Consider the following 23,348-nt stretch of genomic DNA (forward strand, 5'->3'; position numbering starts at 1 on the left):
TTTCTATGTCCCTTTGAATATCCTGATTGATATTGTTGTAATTTGCCTTATATAATTTGGTTAAACTTTTAGTAATGCAAACCCCCAAGTATTTGATTGTTTTCTGCTTCCAGTTAAGATTGTAAGATTCTTGTATCAGCTTTGATGGGGTATAGTGTAATGTTCAAACCTGTGTTTTTGATATATTAATCTTATAACCTAAGATATATCCGTATGTTTCGAATAAATTCATTAGTGTAGGGAGAGAGTCATCCGGCTGACTGAGGTAGGCCATGATGTCATCAGCAAAGAGCCCTATCTTGTGCTCCATACCATTTATAGTCACACCTTTAATTCCTTCATTCTGTCGGACTGCTTGAGCTAGTGGTTCGATAAAGAGAGCAAATAGAGTCGGCGATGAGCAGCAACCTTGTCTAGTTGATCTTTGTAGATTTAACCTATCCGTCAGGCTGCCATTGATTTTGATTCTGGCACTGGGTTGATGGTAGAGTGCTTTTATACATTGCACTGATTTGCTATTAAATCCGAATCTTTCTATTACTTTGTATAAGAATTTCCAGTTAACAGAATCGAAAGCCTTTTCGGCGTCCACACTTAATAACAACATATTCAGTTTTTTTCTTTTGGGCTTGATCCACAATATGTATAATTCTCCTAATGTTATCCTGTGCTTGTCTATTTCTTATGAATCCCGTTTGATCTTCTTCTATGATGTCTGCTACAAATGTATTGATTCTGTTTGACATAATTGATGTGTATATCTTATAGTCTACGTTCAATAGTGAGATTGGTGTATAATTTCCACATTGTTTTTTGTCCTTCCCAGGTTTTTGGAGTATAGAAATTATCGCTTCATCCCATGAGGGAGGTATTTTATTGTGTCTTAGTGGCAAATTGAATGATGCCAAAAGTAACGGTGCCAGTTCTTCCCTGAGTACCTTGTACCATTCGGCAGGGTAACCGTCACTTCCCGGGCTCTTTTTTATTTTTCAACTTTTTAATTGCATCTGTCACCTTCTCCATTTTAATTTCAGTTGTTAATATTTCATTTTGTGACACTCTCCCACACCGATGAAGAAGTAATCTATCCTTGAATGTGTTTTATGAGCAGCTGAATATGTATATTCCCTTTCCAGTGGATGTAAATTCCTCCACACATCTATCAGGCCCATCTCTTCCAGTAATGTATTGATAAACCTTGATAATTGTTTTCTATTTGTTTTAAGACTCGTTGTATCACTTCTGTGGCATGGCGTCACATTTATATCACCACCACAAATTGTAATTCCCTCTGATTCCTTAGCTATGACATCAAATAAGTACTTGAAAAAGTGCTTATCACTTTCAGGGGGTGCATAAATACTAATCAATGTTATTGTTCCATTCACTATCTTCCCCTTTATTAAAAAAAAACCTTCCTTCTTTGTCTTTAAGTTCTTTCTCACAATCAAACTGGATTGAGTTTGCCAGCAATATTACTACACCTTTTTTACGTCCACCATTATATCTACTATGATATAAATTCTTATAACCAAATTTCCTGTGTTTTTCATGTTCTATCTGTGATAAGTGTGTCTCTTGCATCAGTATAATTTGTGCCCTTTCTTTTCTTAGTTTTGCCATAAACCTTCCTCTTTTTGCCGGTGTACTCAAGCCGTTTACATTCAGCAATATTAATTTAAGGCTATCAGCCATTTTTGCCTTCTTTTAATGTTTTCAGGTGTACTCCCCAACAAGTGTAAACTAAATCACTAAGAACTAAATAACTATGTACATGTAACACACAAACATAAACAAAATCCAGAAACCGGGAGGTTTTCATACTCCGGGGTGATTTTCCTTGTTCCCCAGCGCCCCTGTTGCTGGGTGGAGAGGAAGTCCTCTGGTGAGAGGGCCTCTCCCTAGACCTAACGTTATATTGCCTATTTGGTCTAGACATACGGCTGAACTGCCCAATTAACCCATCCTCCCCTTATGTCGGTCACTATTGCCTTTGGCTATTCCAAGTGGTTTGAAATATTAACACTGAACCCACTGTGGATTAAAAGGGGGAAAGTAGCCCTTTGCATTTTCCCATTTTACACATTTTTTCCTCGCTATTAATCTAACTTAACATTAACCTGGATTTCAATTAGTCCACAGTTGTACTAGGATCTCAATTAGTCCACAGTTGTACCTCTAATTTTGAGAGTCTTATGTTCTTTTAAACTCTTGCAGTCTCTCCTTTATTCGCCTTGCTGTCTGCGGTCAGTCTCTCCTGCCGCCAGCTCGCTGCCACCCCGCTGTTCCATCAGCTCCTCGGTGTTGAGTCGGGTCTCGCTCCAGAGCCGGTGCGCTGCTGCTCCTCCTCGCTACCGGTGCTTCCCCCTCCTCACCAGGATCTTCTATCGTATAGCCCTTCGCTCTCATATCAAGCGCTGCCTCTCTGGCATCTTCATATACTTTAACTCCGTCTTCCCAGTATATTCTTATTTTAGCCAGTGGGGTCTGGAACCTGATTCCTTCTTGTTTTAGTCTCTTTTTAATACTTCCATATGTTTTTTTGATTCTGGATGACTTCGGTCGCATACTCATGATCAAAGAAAACTTGTTTGTCTGCGATATTTATCGTTTTCTGTTCTTTGCCCCATATCTTTTGTAGGATCATTTCTCTAGTGTCGTATTGCAGAAAGTTGGTGATTACTGATCCGGGGGTCGCCTCTGGGCCAGGTTTTGTCACGAGGACTTAGTGACAGCGCTGAATGTGGAGCTCGGTTCCTTCTGGCAGTCCGAGTGCTCCACATAAGTCCGTTAGCTTCTCTTGGAGCCGGCGGGTCTGCTCCGACATCTCCCACGTCAGTGTGCCCGAGTCTCCCTGGCACTCCTTAAGTTCTGCTATGCGTGTCTGTGCTTCCTCTATGCTAGCTGCCTGAACATGCAGCTCTTTTTGATTTTCCGAGCATTTGTGGTCGACCTCCACTCACATTGCGCTTATCTCACCCTTTATCTCTCCTTTGAATGTGGCTAGGTCACTGTGGAACTCCCTTCTGAGCCCTTTTATTTCGTCCTTGGGGGTTAGCCCGGCTCTGAGCTCCTCCGTGCCATTTCAGTTTTCTCGTTAGCTTCTTTGTCTGTGTTGCCGTTTCTAACTTGTTCGGGGTTCATTTCAGATTTTCCCTCTTGTTTATTTCTATTCCTTTGCCTTCTTAGTGCTGTCGCCTTGTTCATATCTTGCCTTTGGCTGTCGAGTTACATATATTATACGTATTTTTCCTGCCAACTCGAGGGAGCTGGTCAAGTGTATGTCCACTCATTCCGCCATCTTGAAAAAAAACCCACTGTTCGATTGATTTAACGCTGACATGCTGACCGGCCTGTAAAGACGTTTGTTGATCATTTTCAAATTTTTTCAATAACAAAGAAAGAATGAAATGTGAACAACAGAAATTCATCATCATACAAATGAAATTTCTCTGTTCTTCAAAAGGATTCCTGTGTTGCTATACTCAGGCCCAAAAGGATACAACAATATCACTGACACCATGTGGAGAGCAAAGCTGCAGGGTGACATAACAGGTCTAGAGGGAAATGGTTTACACACAGCAAGTGTGTAATCAAATCCCAGTGACACATTTGAGCCAGGCCACTCAATCTTTTGTCTCCTCTCATCTTTCTTAGTTTTAAACACATAGCAGCTTTACTGATGGATCTGTTTTTTGTAACATTTAGTACAGAAGTTCTGTTAAAATAATTTCAGCCTAAACCAAAAGAGTCAACCTGAGTCTGTTTTTAGTGATGGGGTAAACATCAAGGAAACATCTAAGTCCTGAGGATTCACGTAGGATCCACTATTTAAAAACTTCTAATCTGGATCTTTTCTCAGTCAAGGATCAAAATGATCTCACTGACATTGAAGTGATCCTGTAATAGGTAGGGATTTCCAAATCTTGAGTCCCAGCGCCTGGATCTGAACAGATAAAACACGGATATAACATTGTATACAAACAAAACATTGTATAAAAAACATATACAAAAGTGATAGCACAGATTTTGTGTCCAATGTTGGTATACTGTTGTCAAATGGCATTTGTAGTTGTAAATTTGGGTGGGAGAAGTGAAGCTATCTTTTTTCCTAAGGAGCACATGTGATCCTAAGCTGAAAATTAAAATGAATCAAATAATGTGTTCTTCTTATATAAAGTGATACAAGCAAACTGATTTAATTTGTTTGGATGCAAAAAGTAGCTACACTAACTTCTTAATGATTTCTGATTCAAACTCTTATTATTATTATTACTATTATTATTATTATTATTAATTTTATAAAACTGATTTAAACTGTGTAACGTTGAAACATAGCCTGTATAATAGAGATGGAAGCAGCTACTGTGATGTCGTCCATTGGTTTGTGGACTACCATTTTGAAGCCTGGAGGTTGGCATTTTGACTGCCACTAGTGTCAGGCTTTTCCCTGCACTACGGCTAAATGCTAAAGAGGGAAACTGATGTTATTTTAGCCAGTTGATGCAATTCATTCAGTGGACTATTGCTGGTGGGTGAGCCCGGAGCTCCAGTCACCTGCATCGTTTACTGCAGTGACAGTTTCCCTTAAGTTACTTCCTAAGTCTAGTACTAGGGAGCTTACATTAGCATTGTTAGCAACTTGCAACCAAACACTGGTCATGACATTTTAAGGTGACCACAATGTTCCAATGAACTGTTTTGAAGTGAAAACACACTAAGATTGTCAAAGTCATCAGAATTTGACACAGACAACGCCTAAAAACAAGTTCACTAAATGGGACCATAATTTACTATAGGAACATTCTGCTGTATTGAAGAAGACTTGTGAAACTAGTGATAGAGACCATAAACTCATTACGAAAATGTTCACTGGGTAATAAATCAAGCTAATTTTCTTATTGACTTCTATAGAATTAGACCTCCTTTTGAAACCAATGGCACACGTTATATAAGCAATTTCCAACAACTACAGTAATGGTAGGACTTTTGTTGGCGAAATATATAATATGCTATGATATCTTTAATATGTGGATTTACATGTGTCAGTGGAGAGATGTCTGTCTCCTCTCTAATGTGTGTAGGGGATGTATATATTATCATATTGGAAAATAAAATTGAAGAATTATATTGTCGGTGAAGAAAACTCAGACTAGAATATCAGTACATCTCTTGATGGCCTACAAAAAAGGGAACAAATAGCATCAAAATATGTCCACTAAAATCCACTAAAGACAGACGGGTGTCTTTTTTCCTAGCCGTCAGTGGAATCTGAAGAGTCAATTGAGATAAAAATGTGAAAATAACATCAAACTAGCTAAATATCCTTGTAAAACAGTTATGTCATGTCTGGCCTGATTCACATCCATATCCTAGCAAAGATAAACTTAAAACAACAATTAATATCTGAAGGTCTATCTTGAGAATAACTTAACAATGAAAGCAGGCTCAAAATGCTGACATTCAGATCCAAAAATTACTGCTAACTCAAAACCTACATCAGCACAGTACATGTAAAGGGAAAGATGTACTGAAAAATACTTTTTTTTAAAAAGAATTCATTGAATAAGAATATTTTTGGGAAATTATTATATCCACAGACTAATATCTAAGGGATAATACAAGTTTTCCATATCACATTCAGATTTCTCCCTGTCCAGTTAAAAGTAAACATTTTTTTTATCATATTTTCAACGTAAATGCACTGCATCAGTAATCCAACTTCCAGCTCTACCTACACCTGCTTTACTCATTGCTACAGCGAGTAATTTATAATAGTATTTAAAAAAAGGAAAGTTTAAGACAAAATAATAAAAAAACAAAGTCCAACACATGCAGAAAAAAGAGGGAAGATCACATTATGAGGTCACAATGGTTTTGTTCAGGGATAACTGCAGTAACACATTTATGGTATATACTGTAGGTGCATCATGTGTTTGCAAAACAACAAAGGTAAAAAAAATAAATAAATCAGACACAAGCCACCTAGTGATAATGTCACCAACATTTTGAGAAAGGTTGCTGGCAGGCAGCTACGGGGGAAGAAAAAAATAAGGCGTAAGCCTAGAAACTTGAATTTAATTACTTGCACAACAATAATAATGCACAATAATAATAATAATAATGATAATAATAAAAAAGAACTTACATGATGTATGACCCCTATATGAACCCTGGGTTGTCCTTGGTTCAGGACAATCCATTTACGAAGCGATTTTGCAGAAATATACATTTTTCAAATACATATCAGGTCTGTTCAATTGGTACTGCTAATACACACATCTTATTTGTGTATTTGAATACAAACTATGTCATCACCCATTGTGGCCGTGAGCCCTAGCTATAAGCTTTATCAAAGAGGAAAGTTTTGAGCGTACTCTTAAAAATGGGGACAGTGTCTGCCTCCCGAATAACACTTGGGAGTCGGTTCCATAGAGAGGAGCTTGGTAGCTGAAGGCTCTGCCTCCCATTCTACTTTTGGAGACTCTAGGAACGACAAGTAGCCCTGCATTCTCAGAGTGCAGGGATCTAGTCGGGTAATACGGTACTTTGAGCTCTTTAAGAAACGACGGAGCCTGACCAATAAAAGCGTTGTAGGTAAGGAGAAGGATTTCAAATTCTATTCCAGATTTTACAGGTAGCCAGTGCAAAGAGGCTAATACAGGAGAAATATGTACTCTTTTATTTTTATTTTAGTTAGTACACGAGCTGCAGCATTTTGGACCAACTGGAGACTCTTACAGACTTATTGGAGCAGTCTGATAATAAGGAGTTGCAATAGTCCAGCCTAGAAGTAACAAATGCATGGACTAGTTTTTCTGCATCTTTCTGCGACACACTGGCCCTAATTTATCAATCTTGCTTGAAAACAGGCGCAGATCTGAGTGCAGAATTGGTCGTACGACAGGACACGTGTGATTTATGAAACATTCGTATCTGACCAATCTCAGCGTACGAATGAACGGGCCTTGATAAATGTGGCGGCTGAATACGATCGTCATTAACATGTTACGCCCTTAAATATTCCTGGTTCGGAGGCCTCGTCCACTGAGGTCAAACAAGGAGAGAAGAAACACTGGTAAGAAAAGAAACTTTTCCGACACAGAGATCGGCATCCTGATATCCGGGATGGAGCAAAATAAAGATGTGCTTTTTGGCAGTCTTAAGAGTGGAATAAAAGGGGCCCATAAAAACGCAGCACGGAATAGAATAACGGAGGCAGTCAACAGCGTTGCCGTAGAGGAACGTACTCCGGCTGAGGTTTGAATACAATTCTCAATAACTTAACCTATGCCTAATGACTTAAATAAATGTTTTCATCCGCAGCCTAAAAGCTTATGCCTGCTAATCGATCAAGACAATTCTTTACATTTAGATCAAGAAATAATGGTCGGATTTAAAGCTGGCCACCAAAAAACATGCAGACTGGAGGAGGCCAACCAGACTCCAGCCTGACCCTGACAGGGACAGAGGAAAAAATTGCCTCATTGATTGGGTCCGAGTCGATGTCTGGCATAAGTGGTGGAGGTGACACAGACGCACTCGTGTCAGACCTAGAGCAGAATGGTAACTATCAACCCCCTTTTGCGTGCATTGGAAAAATCAAACTCCGACTGTACACCATTTCTTACAAACAATTAGGCTTACACATGCTACATGGGTGACATTTTTATTGTCCTTTTGAATGTTTCAGAGCCAGGCACCAGCATGATGTCTGCTAGGTCTCCTCCCCAGAGTGGTCCCACTGCTGCTGAGAGTGAGCGCATGCCTCCCGTGCTGCGCCAAGACTAAAACTCATCATGGTAGAGGTCCTGGAGAGACAAGTGGAGTTATGCAGGTTACTGACCTCAGTTGTCGGCGCACTTGAGGCAATAAATGATTCACTAAAAGAAATAAATGAAACTCTAAAATAGCGGTAATAAAATGTGGAAATGACTAAATGTTCATTGTCTGTGTTTATTATATTATATATTGCCATTAGCCAATTTCACCAACAATACTTCACATTACTGATTAAATACTGCAGAGCATTTGCAAGAGTTCAATGTAGGCTGTACTTTACGTTTTAAAAGCGGTACCGGTTCCGGCGCTGTGTAAAGCGGCAGCCAGCAACAGTTGCTCCCTCTCCTTTCCGCACTTTTTTGCTATTTTATCTTATTTTACTGTCTTTTTATTAGTACTTTTTCCTGTAAGTCGTAGTGCTAACCTTAGCCAACTATGTTCGTGAACTTTCTTACGTGTTTTTTGTCCGTTTGTCTCATTCTTGGGACTATTTTTGCCGACCGCGTCTCCGTCTGGACGCAACAATGCGGCGGCTCCATTGTTTACACCCGTGAACAGCTGTTGTCGCTTACACCAACGGCGCTAATGCGGGAGAGGCCTGAAATCCCCAAAGAACTGAGGAGAAAGTACAGGGGATGTAAGGCTGGACGTAAACAACGGGAAAAGAAGAGGAGATATAAACCATCTCTCCCTTCCATCACCATGGGGAACGTGAGGTCGCTGGCTAATAAGATGGACGAGCTGGCGGGCCTGGTGAAGACTCAGTGGATGTATCGTGTGAGCAGCGTGCTGTGTTTCACGGAGACGTGGCTCCACGAGGACATCCCGGACTCGAACGTAACTGTCGACGGCTTTCAGACTGTTCGGGCGGACAGGAGTCACCGTGAGAGTGGCAAGAGGAGAGGTGGGGGACTTGCTATTCTTATTAACAACAAGTGGTGTCATCCTGGACACGTTACTGTAAAGGAGTGTGTGTGTAGCCCGGACATTGAGCTGCTTGCCGTGAGTCTGCGGCCATACTACCTGCCGAGGGAGTTTTCACACGTGATCGTTCTGGTTGTTTACATTCCTCCGACTGCAAACGCGGCGCGCGCGAGTGACGTCATCCACACCATCGTCGCGGGACTTCAGACACGGCACCCAGACGCATTCATTGCAATATCTGGGGACTTCAACCACATCACTCTGGCTGCAACACTGCCCACTTTCAAGCAGTTTGTGGACTGTCCCACCAGGGAAAACAAGACACTGGACCTGCTGTATGCTAATGTTAAGGAGGCTTACAGCTCCACTGCCCTTCCTCCTCTTGGAAGATCAGATCACAACCTCATCCATCTGCAGCCCCTGTATAAGCCCCCAAGTCCAGCGGCTTCCTGTGACCACCAGGACTGTGAGGAGATGGTCACAGGAGACTGGCGAAGCTTTACAGGGTTGCTTTGAACTCACAGACTGGGATTTGCTCTGTAATTCACATGGGGAGGACCTTGATGATCTCACGGACTGCATAACAGGGTACATCAGTTTCGGTGTGGACAGCGTTGTTCCTACAGAGACTGTACTCTGTTTCCCAAATAACAAGCCGTGGGTCACCAGAGATATCAAGGTCCTGCTGAATGCGAAGAAGAGGGCCTTCAGAGAGGGGGACAGAGAGCAGATGAGGCAGGTCCAGAGGGAGCTGAAGGAGAGGATCCAACAGGGCAAAGACACCTACAGGAGGAAGCTGGAGCACAAACTCCAGCAGAATAACTTAAAGGACGTGTGGAGCGGCATGAGGAGCATCACTGGCTACAAACCATCTGGTAGCCAGACGGGAGGAGGTGGTACTGAACGTGCCAATGAGCTAAATCTGTTCTTCAACAGATTTGATGAAAGGGCTCTGGACCACCTCCCCACGGCTCCTCTACAACCACCCACCTCCAAACCTCCAACCCTGCTGACAACTCCCCCTCAATTCCTTCCTGATTTTGCACTACCTGTCCCCTCCCCCCCGCCATCACCTCTCTCCACCCCCACCAACACACACAGCAGACAGACCTTCACTGCAGAGCAGGTGAGGAAGGAGCTGTGCAGACTCCGCCCAGGCAAAGCAGCGGGTCCCGACGGTGTCAGCCCGAGGGTCCTCAAAACATGTGCGATCCAGCTGTGTGGAGTCCTGCAGTACATCTACAACCTCAGCCTGAGTCTCGAGAAGGTCCCTGTGCTGTGGAAGACATCCTGCCTGGTACCAGTACCAAAGAAGGTGCGTCCCAGCACCTCAGAAGACTACAGACCGGTGGCGCTGACATCGCACCTGATGAAGTCCCTGGAGAGGCTGGTTCTTTCACTTCTTCGGCCCCTGGTCAGCTCATCACTGGACCCTCTACAGTTTGCCTACCAGCCGAGACTAGGAGTGGAGGATGCTATCATCTTCCTGCTCAACCGTGCCTGCGCCCACCTGGACAGAGCGGGGACCACAGTGAGAATCTTGTTCATGGACTTCTCAAGTGCGTTCAACACCATCCGGCCTGCTCTGCTGGGACGGAAGCTGACGGCGATGCAGGTGGACCCTCCCCTGGTTTCCTGGATTACGGATTACTTGACGGGTCGACCACAGTATGTCAGACTGCAGGACGGAGTGTCTGACACCGTGGTCTGCAGCACTGGAGCTCCACAGGGTACTGTTCTTTCCCCATTTCTGTTCACCCTGTACACCTCAGACTTTCAGTTCCTCTCTGAGTCCTGCCACCTGCAGAAGTTTGCTGACGATTCTGCAATTGTTGGCTGTGTCAGTGAGGGGAAGGAGGAGGAGTACAGGGGCGTTGTGGACTCCTTTGTCGACTGGTGTGCAGCTAATCACCTGATTCTAAACGCCACCAAGACTAAGGAGCTAGTGGTGGATTTCCGCAGGAGTAAATCTGCCCCCACACCCATCTCCATCAACGGCGTGACTGTGGATGTTGTCCAGGATTACAAATATCTTGGAGTATACCTGGACAACAAACTGGACTTTTCCAAGAACACTGAGGCTGTCTACAAGAAGGGCCAGAGTCGTCTCTATTTCCTGAGGAGGCTCCGGTCATTCAATGTTTGTAACACCATGCTGAGGATGTTCTACCAGTCAGTGGTAGCCAGTGCCATCTTCTTTGCTGTTGTGTGCTGGGGCAGCAGACTGAGGGCAACAGACGCAAAGAGGATCAGTAAGATCATCAGGAAGGCTGGCTCCGTCCTGGGGGTCAAACTGGACTCTTTGGTGGCGGTGTCTGAGAGGCGGATGCTGTCTAAACTGCACAGCATCCTGGACAATAACTCTCACCCTCTCCACCAGCTGCTGACCTCCAGCAGAAGCACATTCAGCCATAGACTCATTCTCCCACGGTGTAACACTGAACGCCGGAGGAAGTCTTTTCTTCCGGCGGCCATCAAACTTTATAATTCATCTCCCCCCGGTCAGGTAAGGAACAGTGGAGACACTGTATCCTGAAAATGTCACTTTGTCACTTTATACCATCACTGCACCACTTTATTCAGTTGTACTTTATTCAGTTGTACTGTCACTTACTTCAGTAAGTAATGCTGCTATACTACACTGTCACTTTATATCACCACTGCATCACTTTATTTATTTATTAATGGTTTACTGTAACTATCTGCTGATACACTTACTGTGCTTTAGGACATGCTGCTACATTTCACTGTGGTTTACTGTAACTGACTGAAGTACGAAATGCTGCTACACTCCACTGTGCCATACTGTCACTTAGTTCTGTAGGACATGCTGCTACATTTTTAACATTTTTAACACTTATAACTTATCGCTCCTTCTCACTTATCTAGTTTGTACTTATTTTATTTCAATCTGCTGCTAAACTGCACGCTGCGTATTGTTGTATATTGTATATACCTACGCTTAACCACAACGTCTGTTGCACTCTGTCACACTTGGTTCATTGCTTGATTTATCTGACGTTAGCTTTATTTTGATTTGATTTATGTTTATGCTTATTGTTACTCTGATCCTTTTCCGCCTTTGTATCGAAACTGTTGCACAATAATTTCCCTCGGGATAAATAAAGCTTCTTGAATCTTGAATCTTGAAAGAATAACAATAACAGAGAAGAATAATCTTTATTTATATTGTCATATCATTATGTTCTATTTCCTAAGCACTAGCGTGCGATAGAAGAGAAAAATAAAAATACCAGTTGTAACCTATGGTATACTGGAGAACTTCATACTGGAACAAGTAACCGGCCCACACTTCTCCAGAGTTTCTTGATTCTTTTGTTCGGGCTGATGGGCCATTTACCATCATGACATATGTTTCAACAACCCCCACACACCTACAGTAGACTATCACAAGTTTAACAGCAGATCTCAACAAAGGAACAAATCAACGGCTGAGTTCCTCCTGCTCTGTGGCTTCACGTCTTCAGGGCAGATAGACAGGTTCAACCACGGACCTACAGTATAAAATGGACCTACAGTATTAAATGGAGAAAAAAAGAAAAAGAAAATACTAAATAAAACATTATTTCACAATTGTGGCTATTTAAACTGAGATTACACATTGTGCTGTCTGCACAGTCACAGCGTTTTAAGCTTAAAAAAGGACATGCAGGTGTTATATTCTGAGCTGATCAGAGACTTAACATGTGCATGACTGAACAATGACTTTAAAAAAAATTATCCAGTTTTAATCGGGCCTTAAAACAAACGGCCAACTGGACACAAACCAACAGCTGATATAACCTACCAACGGATGATCGTGTGCATTTATCCTCAAACTAGAAATATATTAAATTGGGGTTATCTGTAATTATGAAAATTAAATGTGGACTACTCAGTAAATACACGTATACAGTTGCATCTGGAAATATACTATATTGTTCGGAGAAAAACAGCTGAGCAAATGCATTTAAATCTACTCTGTGACACATTAATGCTAGCTGAAGAGCCCATTTTGGTGGACAAACAGACTGTTTTAAAACATAGTAAACAATGATGAAAATTCCAGACAACAGGACGGTCATGTCTCGCCTTACCGTTGATTCAGCTCCACAGTAGAGAATCGTCTGAATAAATAAGATGAATATCAGTCCACCAGTCAACATCAAGTCCTGTGAGTTTGAGCCACCAGAAACATGGCAAGACACGGTTCCCTCAGAATTGGGTCATTGTTTTCAGCTAACTGTAGCCTCTTTGCTGTAGCTGTCAGTGTCAAGTTCAGCTGCTTATTTTCTTTGGATTCAACGTGCAGAAATACAGACAGTGCCACTCTGTCATTGCAACCCACTTTGTGATCGGAGGGTGTATGTTCCTTCAATCCTGTCAGCAGATTTCAAGCATATTGCTGCCCCCTAGTGTCTACGGTTATCAATTCAATTCAATTCAATTTTATTTATAGTGCCAAATCATAACAAAAGTTATCTCGGGACACTTTACACAGTAGGTATAGACCACACCATATGACTTATTTATGATTTACATAAAGTGCAGTCCCACCTGCTTACCACCGCAACTCACTACTGTGGAGTGACGGGGGCGGCTGGATGAAAGGACAAAACATCTGTATGTGCCCTGTGATAGACTGGCGTCCTGTCCTGGGTGTACCCTGCCTCACGCCTGTCAGGGACAAGCCGTTGCAGATGATGGATGGATGGATTATAATAAAACTATAAACTTGCCTCAATAAAACAGCTGTTCTTTAATATCGACAGTCGGTTTTTTTGTTTTTTTTAAAGTATCGTTCAAGCACGGAAGTATCGGAAAAAACCCAAACGATACCCAACCCTAGTTGTGACTGACGGCTCACCATGAAAGGAACTGGTTTTACCGATTTGTGGCGCCATCTGTCTGTATAGTGACATAACGCTCACACTCACTCGGTGACTATGTCCATAGAAGCACTTACCCCCGAAAATATATAATACGGTAATACTGATGAAAACAGAGATGTTGGCTATGTATGTTATTTGTATGTAAACATTGACTTTTGCTGCAATTGTACCCCTGTGGTAATTGTAAATGGCTGGGTCTAGGGGGTTATATATGTTATATAGGTGAACAGAGCTCTTTAAATGCTGCAGTTTAAGTGTTTTCTTTTGGCTACACTTCTAGTCCAGTCATTTTATGAAAAAACAAGTAAAAATAAGTACTTTTGAGCAGGGACTTGCATTGCTGAATGTATTCCACTCCTGTAGATGACTGAGAACTATAAATGCATCCTGCACAAGATACAAAAAACTAGAGCTGGGACTTTAACGCGTTAATTACAGAAAAAAATAATGCGACAAAAATATAACGCAATTAATCACAAAAAAAATGTTGCTACTTGTGTCAAATATTGATATGCAATTAATCACGATCAATTAATTACAAAGCCTCTAATTAATTAGATTAATTTTTTTATTGTGTCCCACCACTAAAATGACACAATAAACATAGACATTATTTTAGCTCCTTTTGTCTTCTGCATTCTCCTGTTATCTCCTGTTCTTATCTCAGACTCAGAAACAGTCCCACAGATCCAGCCCGAACCCATCTCTGCAATAATCATTCATAATGGCTGCTATAAACTCCTTCTCCCTGCTCCATTTATTAATCCTCATGGGTAGACTAAATGGGTTCATTCAGACCTGAACATGAAGTATTTTACTGTTCTATGTCAACAAAATTCAACCAGACATTTTCACATGTCTATACCCAATGTTTAGATCCGTTTGTATTTATTAAATTAGCACATACGCAATGAGGTAATGCCCTGTTTGCCCATGTGAACTAACAATTAAAAATAAATTGTAATACATTTTGTTTGTCTTGATGTATACAGTGCATCCGGAAAGCATTCACAGCATTTCACTTTTTCCACATTTTATTACGTTACAGCCTTATTCCAAATTGTTTTAAATTAATCTCTGTCCTCAAAAATTCTACACATAATGCCCCAATATGACCACGTGAAAAAAAGTTTTCTTGAGAGTTTTGAAAATGTATTAAAATTAAAAACAAAGAAATCCTATTTACATAAGTATTCACAGCCTTTTCTTAATACTTTGTAGAACCACCTTTGGTAGCCTCTACAGCCTCAAGTCTTTTTGAATATGATGCCACAAGCTTGGCACACCTCTCTTAAGGCAGTTTTGCCCATTCTTCTTTGCAGTACCTCTCAAGCTCTATCAGGTTGGATGGGAGACGTCTGTGCACAGCCATTTTCAGATCTCTCCAGAGATGTTCAATCGGATTTAAGTCTGGGCTCTGGCTGGGCCACTCCAGGACATTCACAGAGTGGTCCTGAAGCCACTCCTTTGAGATCTTGGCTGTGTGCTTGGGGTCGTTGTCCTGCTGAAAAATGAACCGTTGCCCTAGTCTGAGGTCAAGAGCACTCTAGAGCAGGTTTTCATCCAGGATGTCTCTGTACATTGCTGAATTCAGCTTTCCCTCTATCCTTACTAGTCTGCCAGTTCCTGCTGCTGAAAAACATCCCCATAGCATGATGCTGCCACCAGTATGCTTGACTGTAGGGATGGTATTGGCCTCGTGATGAGCAGTGCCTGGTTTCCTCCAAACATGACACCTGGCATTCACACCAAAGAGTTCAATCTTTGTCTCATCAGACCAGATAATTTTGTTTCTCATGGTCTGAGAGTCCTTCAGGTGTCTTTTGGCAAATTCCAGACAGGCTGCCTTGTGCCTTTTACTAAGGAGTGGCTTTTGCCTGGCCACTCTGCAGCAATCCACCAATCAGGCCTGAATGGCAGAGATGGTTGTCCTTCTGTAAGGTTCTCCTCTCTCCACGGGGGAACGCTGGAGCTCTGACAGAGTGACCATCGGGTTCTTGGTCACTTCCCTGACCAACGCCCTTCTCCCCCAATTGCTCAATTTAGACGGCCGGCCAGCTCTAGGAAGAGTCCTGGTGGTTCCAAACTTCTTCCATTTACGAATGATGGAGGCCACTATGCTCATTGGGACATTCAAAGCAGCAGATATTTTTCTGTATCCTTCTCCAGATTTGTACCTCGAGACAATTTTGTCTCTGAGGTCTACAGACAATTCCTTTGACTTCATGCTTGGTGTTTGCGCTCTGACATGCAGTCAACTGTGGGAACTTATATAGACAGGTGTGTGCCTTTCCAAATCATGTCCAATCAACTGGATTTACCACAGGATTTCCGGATGCACTGTATAATCAACTCAGTAATTTTCACACCATAGTAAACAATGATGAAAATTCCAGACAACAGGACGGTCATGTCTCGCCTTACCGTTGATTCAGCTCCACAGTAGAGAATCGTCTGAATAAATAAGATGAATATCAGTCCACCAGTCAACATCAAGTCCTGTGAGTTTGAGCCACCAGAAACATGGCAAGACACGGTTCCCTCAGAATTGGGTCATTGTTTTCAGCTAACTGTAGCCTCTTTGCTGTAGCTGTCAGTGTCAAGTTCAGCTGCTTATTTTCTTTGGATTCAACGTGCAGAAATACAGACAGTGCCACTCTGTCATTGCAACCCACTTTGTGATCGGAGGGTGTATGTTCCTTCAATCCTGTCAGCAGATTTCAAGCATATTGCTGCCCCCTAGTGTCTACGGTTATCAATTCAATTCAATTCAATTTTATTTATAGTGCCAAATCATAACAAAAGTTATCTCGGGACACTTTACACAGTAGGTATAGACCACACCATATGACTTATTTATGATTTACATAAAGTGCAGTCCCACCTGCTTACCACCGCAACTCACTACTGTGGAGTGACAGGGGCGGCTGGATGAAAGGACAAAACATCTGTATGTGCCCTGTGATAGACTGGCGTCCTGTCCTGGGTGTACCCTGCCTCACGCCTGTCAGGGACAAGCCGTTGCAGATGATGGATGGATGGATTATAATAAAACTATAAACTTGCCTCAATAAAACAGCTGTTCTTTAATATCGACAGTCGGTTTTTTTGTTTTTTTTAAAGTATCGTTCAAGCACGGAAGTATCGGAAAAAACCCAAACGATACCCAACCCTAGTTGTGACTGACGGCTCACCATGAAAGGAACTGGTTTTACCGATTTGTGGCGCCATCTGTCTGTATAGTGACATAACGCTCACACTCACTCGGTGACTATGTCCATAGAAGCACTTACCCCCGAAAATATATAATACGGTAATACTGATGAAAACAGAGATGTTGGCTATGTATGTTATTTGTATGTAAACATTGACTTTTGCTGCAATTGTACCCCTGTGGTAATTGTAAATGGCTGGGTCTAGGGGGTTATATATGTTATATAGGTGAACAGAGCTCTTTAAATGCTGCAGTTTAAGTGTTTTCTTTTGGCTACACTTCTAGTCCAGTCATTTTATGAAAAAACAAGTAAAAATAAGTACTTTTGAGCAGGGACTTGCATTGCTGAATGTATTCCACTCCTGTAGATGACTGAGAACTATAAATGCATCCTGCACAAGATACAAAAAACTAGAGCTGGGACTTTAACGCGTTAATTACAGAAAAAAATAATGCGACAAAAATATAACGCAATTAATCACAAAAAAAATGTTGCTACTTGTGTCAAATATTGATATGCAATTAATCACGATCAATTAATTACAAAGCCTCTAATTAATTAGATTAATTTTTTTATTGTGTCCCACCACTAAAATGACACAATAAACATAGACATTATTTTAGCTCCTTTTGTCTTCTGCATTCTCCTGTTATCTCCTGTTCTTATCTCAGACTCAGAAACAGTCCCACAGATCCAGCCCGAACCCATCTCTGCAATAATCATTCATAATGGCTGCTATAAACTCCTTCTCCCTGCTCCATTTATTAATCCTCATGGGTAGACTAAATGGGTTCATTCAGACCTGAACATGAAGTATTTTACTGTTCTATGTCAACAAAATTCAACCAGACATTTTCACATGTCTATACCCAATGTTTAGATCCGTTTGTATTTATTAAATTAGCACATACGCAATGAGGTAATGCCCTGTTTGCCCATGTGAACTAACAATTAAAAATAAATTGTAATACATTTTGTTTGTCTTGATGTATACAGTGCATCCGGAAAGCATTCACAGCATTTCACTTTTTCCACATTTTATTACGTTACAGCCTTATTCCAAATTGTTTTAAATTAATCTCTGTCCTCAAAAATTCTACACATAATGCCCCAATATGACCACGTGAAAAAAAGTTTTCTTGAGAGTTTTGAAAATGTATTAAAATTAAAAACAAAGAAATCCTATTTACATAAGTATTCACAGCCTTTTCTTAATACTTTGTAGAACCACCTTTGGTAGCCTCTACAGCCTCAAGTCTTTTTGAATATGATGCCACAAGCTTGGCACACCTCTCTTAAGGCAGTTTTGCCCATTCTTCTTTGCAGTACCTCTCAAGCTCTATCAGGTTGGATGGGAGACGTCTGTGCACAGCCATTTTCAGATCTCTCCAGAGATGTTCAATCGGATTTAAGTCTGGGCTCTGGCTGGGCCACTCCAGGACATTCACAGAGTGGTCCTGAAGCCACTCCTTTGAGATCTTGGCTGTGTGCTTGGGGTCGTTGTCCTGCTGAAAAATGAACCGTTGCCCTAGTCTGAGGTCAAGAGCACTCTAGAGCAGGTTTTCATCCAGGATGTCTCTGTACATTGCTGAATTCAGCTTTCCCTCTATCCTTACTAGTCTGCCAGTTCCTGCTGCTGAAAAACATCCCCATAGCATGATGCTGCCACCAGTATGCTTGACTGTAGGGATGGTATTGGCCTCGTGATGAGCAGTGCCTGGTTTCCTCCAAACATGACACCTGGCATTCACACCAAAGAGTTCAATCTTTGTCTCATCAGACCAGATAATTTTGTTTCTCATGGTCTGAGAGTCCTTCAGGTGTCTTTTGGCAAATTCCAGACAGGCTGCCTTGTGCCTTTTACTAAGGAGTGGCTTTTGCCTGGCCACTCTGCAGCAATCCACCAATCAGGCCTGAATGGCAGAGATGGTTGTCCTTCTGTAAGGTTCTCCTCTCTCCACGGGGGAACGCTGGAGCTCTGACAGAGTGACCATCGGGTTCTTGGTCACTTCCCTGACCAACGCCCTTCTCCCCCAATTGCTCAATTTAGACGGCCGGCCAGCTCTAGGAAGAGTCCTGGTGGTTCCAAACTTCTTCCATTTACGAATGATGGAGGCCACTATGCTCATTGGGACATTCAAAGCAGCAGATATTTTTCTGTATCCTTCTCCAGATTTGTACCTCGAGACAATTTTGTCTCTGAGGTCTACAGACAATTCCTTTGACTTCATGCTTGGTGTTTGCGCTCTGACATGCAGTCAACTGTGGGAACTTATATAGACAGGTGTGTGCCTTTCCAAATCATGTCCAATCAACTGGATTTACCACAGGATTTCCGGATGCACTGTATAATCAACTCAGTAATTTTCATGGTGATATATGAAGGTTGTTTTTTTTTCCCAGATTGGTGTGAGAAAAAAATGAATAGGCAAATGTGTAGGGTAACTTTCCCCCATTGGGATTTTCCAGGGCTTTTTCCCCCTTACTCAGGACAGATTGAGGATACAAAATCAGTTGAGTTTGCTTCTGTTGCAATTTGTTCAACGTTGACCCCTATTTTGGCTTAAAATGACTGGATGATTCTGGGGCTGTTTCTCTTTTAACTCAAGTAAGAGCTTTTCCTTTTCGAAACCTTGCAGTTCTTCATTATTCCCCTAATTAGGATACATACTGAGTAGTATTAAGAATGCATATTGTTCAAAAATAAAAAAAAAATGTGGTTAATTGGAACAAAATGTTTTCACACACCCCATGTATATACAGACACTTTGCCAAAAAAAAAATTCTGATCGGCTGCGAGATTGATTGAGTTTTGATATCACGATTATTGGCAGGGGATATATCGAGGTTTCACAGTTTCCATGATTATTAATCAATGAATTTATTTTTGGACACTATGAAAGGAAAAAGAGTTCAGAGCGTCTTCATAGAACTGGGGTTACATCTAGGCAACTACTACATATCCCCACCAGATGATGGCAGTAAACAGGAAGAGGTTGTTAACTTCTCCAGCCCAGTTTAAACTGGTTTGGTCCAGCTTGGTAACATTATTCACTAATTCACTTTTCTTTAATCTTGACTTGAGAAAAAAGGGGCAAAGGTGCACCCCAATGACAACCGTCAAGTCCAAAAGTGACTAAAAACATTGATCATGATTATGAACAGAATCTCTCATCCCCTAGCCTAAGCTAAATCCTAAACATATCCTGGTTTCACTGAAGACTCGTCTCCCAGTGTCTAATTGCTGTGTCAGAGGCCTTTTCACCATGACAGACACGAGATGACTTACACCTTTGAAAGTGCTGAAAATGAAACAAAACATTAGCAGTCGCAATGCAAATGTAAAAGTTCTAGAAGCACTTAACACAGTGAACACAACAGCACCAATACAAGGTCTAAGGGCTTAAGTCCCTCTATGCTGCCTGCTCACATTCAAAATGGATGTGCTCACCAAGTCAACTGAATCAAATAAAATAATGATGAGGATTAATAATACATGAATAGACATGAGTGCCAGTGGTACTGGGCGAGCAGGATGAGTGGGGATCCTGACCACATTGTGATACCTTCAGAGCCCTGTAGACCTACAGTAGAAAGCTCATTGCCATTCCCACGTTGTCCTGAAATGGTCCTTAAATCCCCAATGGCATGCAGAACTGAAATGGCATCAGGACTGAAAATAATTCTCATTTTGGAACGTCAACACGTGAAACACTGAGGATAGGGACATCAAGATCAAACGATCGGTTAGGTGACAACTCTTAATGGTTGAACATGGAGAATGAGCAGAACACCGCCATCTAGTGTCTCAAGATCGTAGTCGTAACAGCAAAAACTAATTCCTGGAGTCAGGTTGCCAGGATGGTCAGACCTGGCCCAGTAGCCTACAGGACACCGGAGTCTGTTTGAGCCTGTTTAAACCCATCCCCTCCAGAAAATCACACCATAAAAACAAGTATTGGGAGTTTGACTGACAGTTAGCATTAGCCTTAGCCGTTCCAGCCAAGTAAAGATGAAAGTGATGTTAGCTACCAAGGAAAAGCGTAGCCATTTGGGCGTGCATTTTAATGCAGTTTCTCTCCTTTCTCGCAGTCCATGAAGTGAATGCTTGGCCTATATTGACTCTGGTTTTTGCCCGTCTCCGGTCACTCAGCTGCTGGGACAAATAACGCCCCCTTCACTGAGGCTTCGAAGCAGCTGCAGGATTGGCAAACTATTTCACCCAGTGCCAGCCTACAGTAGCTGCACCCAACAACAGACACCCCTGGCAACCAGCAACGCAAAAACGCTATTGACTGCTACCATACAGAGCCGGACAGAAAGTCATTGTCAAACCTGTCAAAAAAAATTCAAAATAATAATTCAGACTAAATATACGTTTTGTGGAAAAGCAATACTTTCATTCTTTACCCCTCAAAACGCCCCGTGGGTGGATTCTGTTTTTTTTATTAATGTATATATATAGCTTTTAATAAAGATTCAACCTATTTAATCCTTAAATATTACATTAAAGTAAAACATGATAAATGAATTTAAAAATGTAACATCATTGCCTGCAAGTGGATTCCTCCTAGTAAGTGTGTCCCTGCAGGCCCAGTCAGCAGGAAGTACTTCTGGGCACAAGGACAAAGGACCAGAGAGTCACAGAACAATCCATGGCTTTATCCTCACCTCATTCCAGCGTGCATACATTATGCCACCAGCATCACCTCTAATGATAGATGTGTTCATACATCACAATCGAGATGGAGGCAGGGAACAGTGTGCTGCCAGTAGGCCTATAAAAGTTCTGATTTTTGGATATTAAGTGTTTATTGGTAAATCACTTACAAGCACAAGTTACCAGACGAGTCCTTACATTTTATAAAGATCTAAATTTGTCCTCTACAATGTGTGTTATTTTGGCGTTAAGAGAAGGAATACTGAATTATATTGTTTTTTTAATTTGACGAACGAGCTCTCAAAACAATACCAGGCAGCACGCATCGGAGCTACATCACAGGGAGCCTGCTAGCAGCCCGATAATCCTCCAAACTAACCACTACATGTTAAACAGACTCAAAGGAAACAGTATCCCTTCAAACAGACTCCGTTATCTATCAAATGGTGGTAGTAATAATAATAATAATAATAATAATAATAACAACAACAGCAGGGATCGCTCACCTCCAAACAGAGCCAGAGTGTCAGGGCTAAATCGGACAGTAGGTTCCTCATATCTCCGTCTGTGGGAGAGAGACAGCCGAGCTCCGATGGTGGAGAAGAGAAAGACGAGTAGGAGCTGCTCCCTTATCACAATGTCGCTTTCATCCCGCTACTGGAGACACCCACACATCAAATCCAACCGCTGTGGCACGGAGTCCATCTGCTGACAGGACGGATGAAGGCAATCTGGGTGACAGTCAGACGGTCCGCAGACGGAGATTAACGGCATGCTGGGAAACTGCTTGATTTATTCCACGCCCCTTTACCAACGCCCCCCCGCCCTGCACACTCGCGCGCGCACACACGCACACATGCTTTTATCATATTGTAGGCCTACCAAAGAAGAATACCTAAATATACTGTTAAATATCAGAATTAGAGAACAGTATTAATTCTAGATTTATTCCCAAATTCTGTTAGTTTTTATTGTTCATTATTTGATAGAATAGCAGCTGTGTCTACTGTATACCACTGCTGTTGCACTGCAGACCCGGGCAGGAATGAGGACTCAGATGCGGAGGTTCGCCGATCAAAACTGAAATTATTTTTTTGAGTCAAGAACGTGGCACAGAGCCAAAAAGCCACAAACAATAAATCACTCCGTACAGGAAGAACAAACAATAACCGACGTTAAAGAACGAGGTACAAAATAAAGTCGCTCCATCCAGGAGGAAAAAATAAACTGCAAAGTTAACAAATTAAACGCTAAACTAAATCGCTCCGTCCAGGAGGAATAACAATAATTAAAGTGAACGAAATAAGAAACAAAAACAGATTCGCTCCGACCAGGAGGAAAAAATTAATGGGAAAAAGGAGCATTCAAAAAAAGATTAAACTAACTATGAGAAACAGGGAATACAAACACCTGAGCGAGAATACTAAGATCTCTATGACGTGAACAAGGCTGTGAAAAAGTGCTGGAAACATTCGACGTAAAGTACGAAATAATCTGGCGACGGGACAGGGGGAAATACACGAACCTTATACACATGAAGGGAGGGGAACCTCACAGGTGGAAACAATCAAGGATCAGGGGATGACGTCAGACCGGTGACACAAGAGGAAGAGCAAGTGACCTGGAACGAGAGGAGAGTTATCATTCAAAATAAAACAGGAAATTCACAAGACAAAAACCCAAAGACAGGACAGACCTCACTGCGGCGTGACAGCTGTACTTGCATGTTTTTTTAAATAACCAAGGCACTTCAACAAAAACCTTTATTTTGTGAAAAAAGCAGTGATTAAAACACTTTCAGATCCCTTTCAGTTATTGGTGTAAATTTGGCACCTGAGGACAGTTGACTTCATTATTGGACACACCCTATTTATC

The 23,348-nt window shown here is 41.9% G+C and overlaps 1 protein-coding gene across 1 annotated transcript in view; it reads right to left on the reverse strand.

Annotated features, from left to right (window-relative positions):
• Positions 1–22,135, reverse strand: part of vopp1b (VOPP1 WW domain binding protein b) — a 48,819-nt gene extending 26,684 nt beyond the window's left edge. The window contains exon 1 of the mRNA XM_083935848.1: positions 21,980–22,135. Within this exon, the coding sequence (XP_083791974.1) occupies positions 21,980–22,030 (51 nt within the window). The 5' untranslated portion in view covers positions 22,031–22,135. The remainder of the gene's footprint in view (positions 1–21,979) is intronic.
• Positions 22,136–23,348: the final 1,213 nt, after the last annotated feature.

This window comes from Echiichthys vipera (assembly GCF_963691815.1).
Source record: "Echiichthys vipera genome assembly, chromosome: 21".
Taxonomy (NCBI): domain Eukaryota; kingdom Metazoa; phylum Chordata; class Actinopteri; order Perciformes; family Trachinidae; genus Echiichthys; species Echiichthys vipera.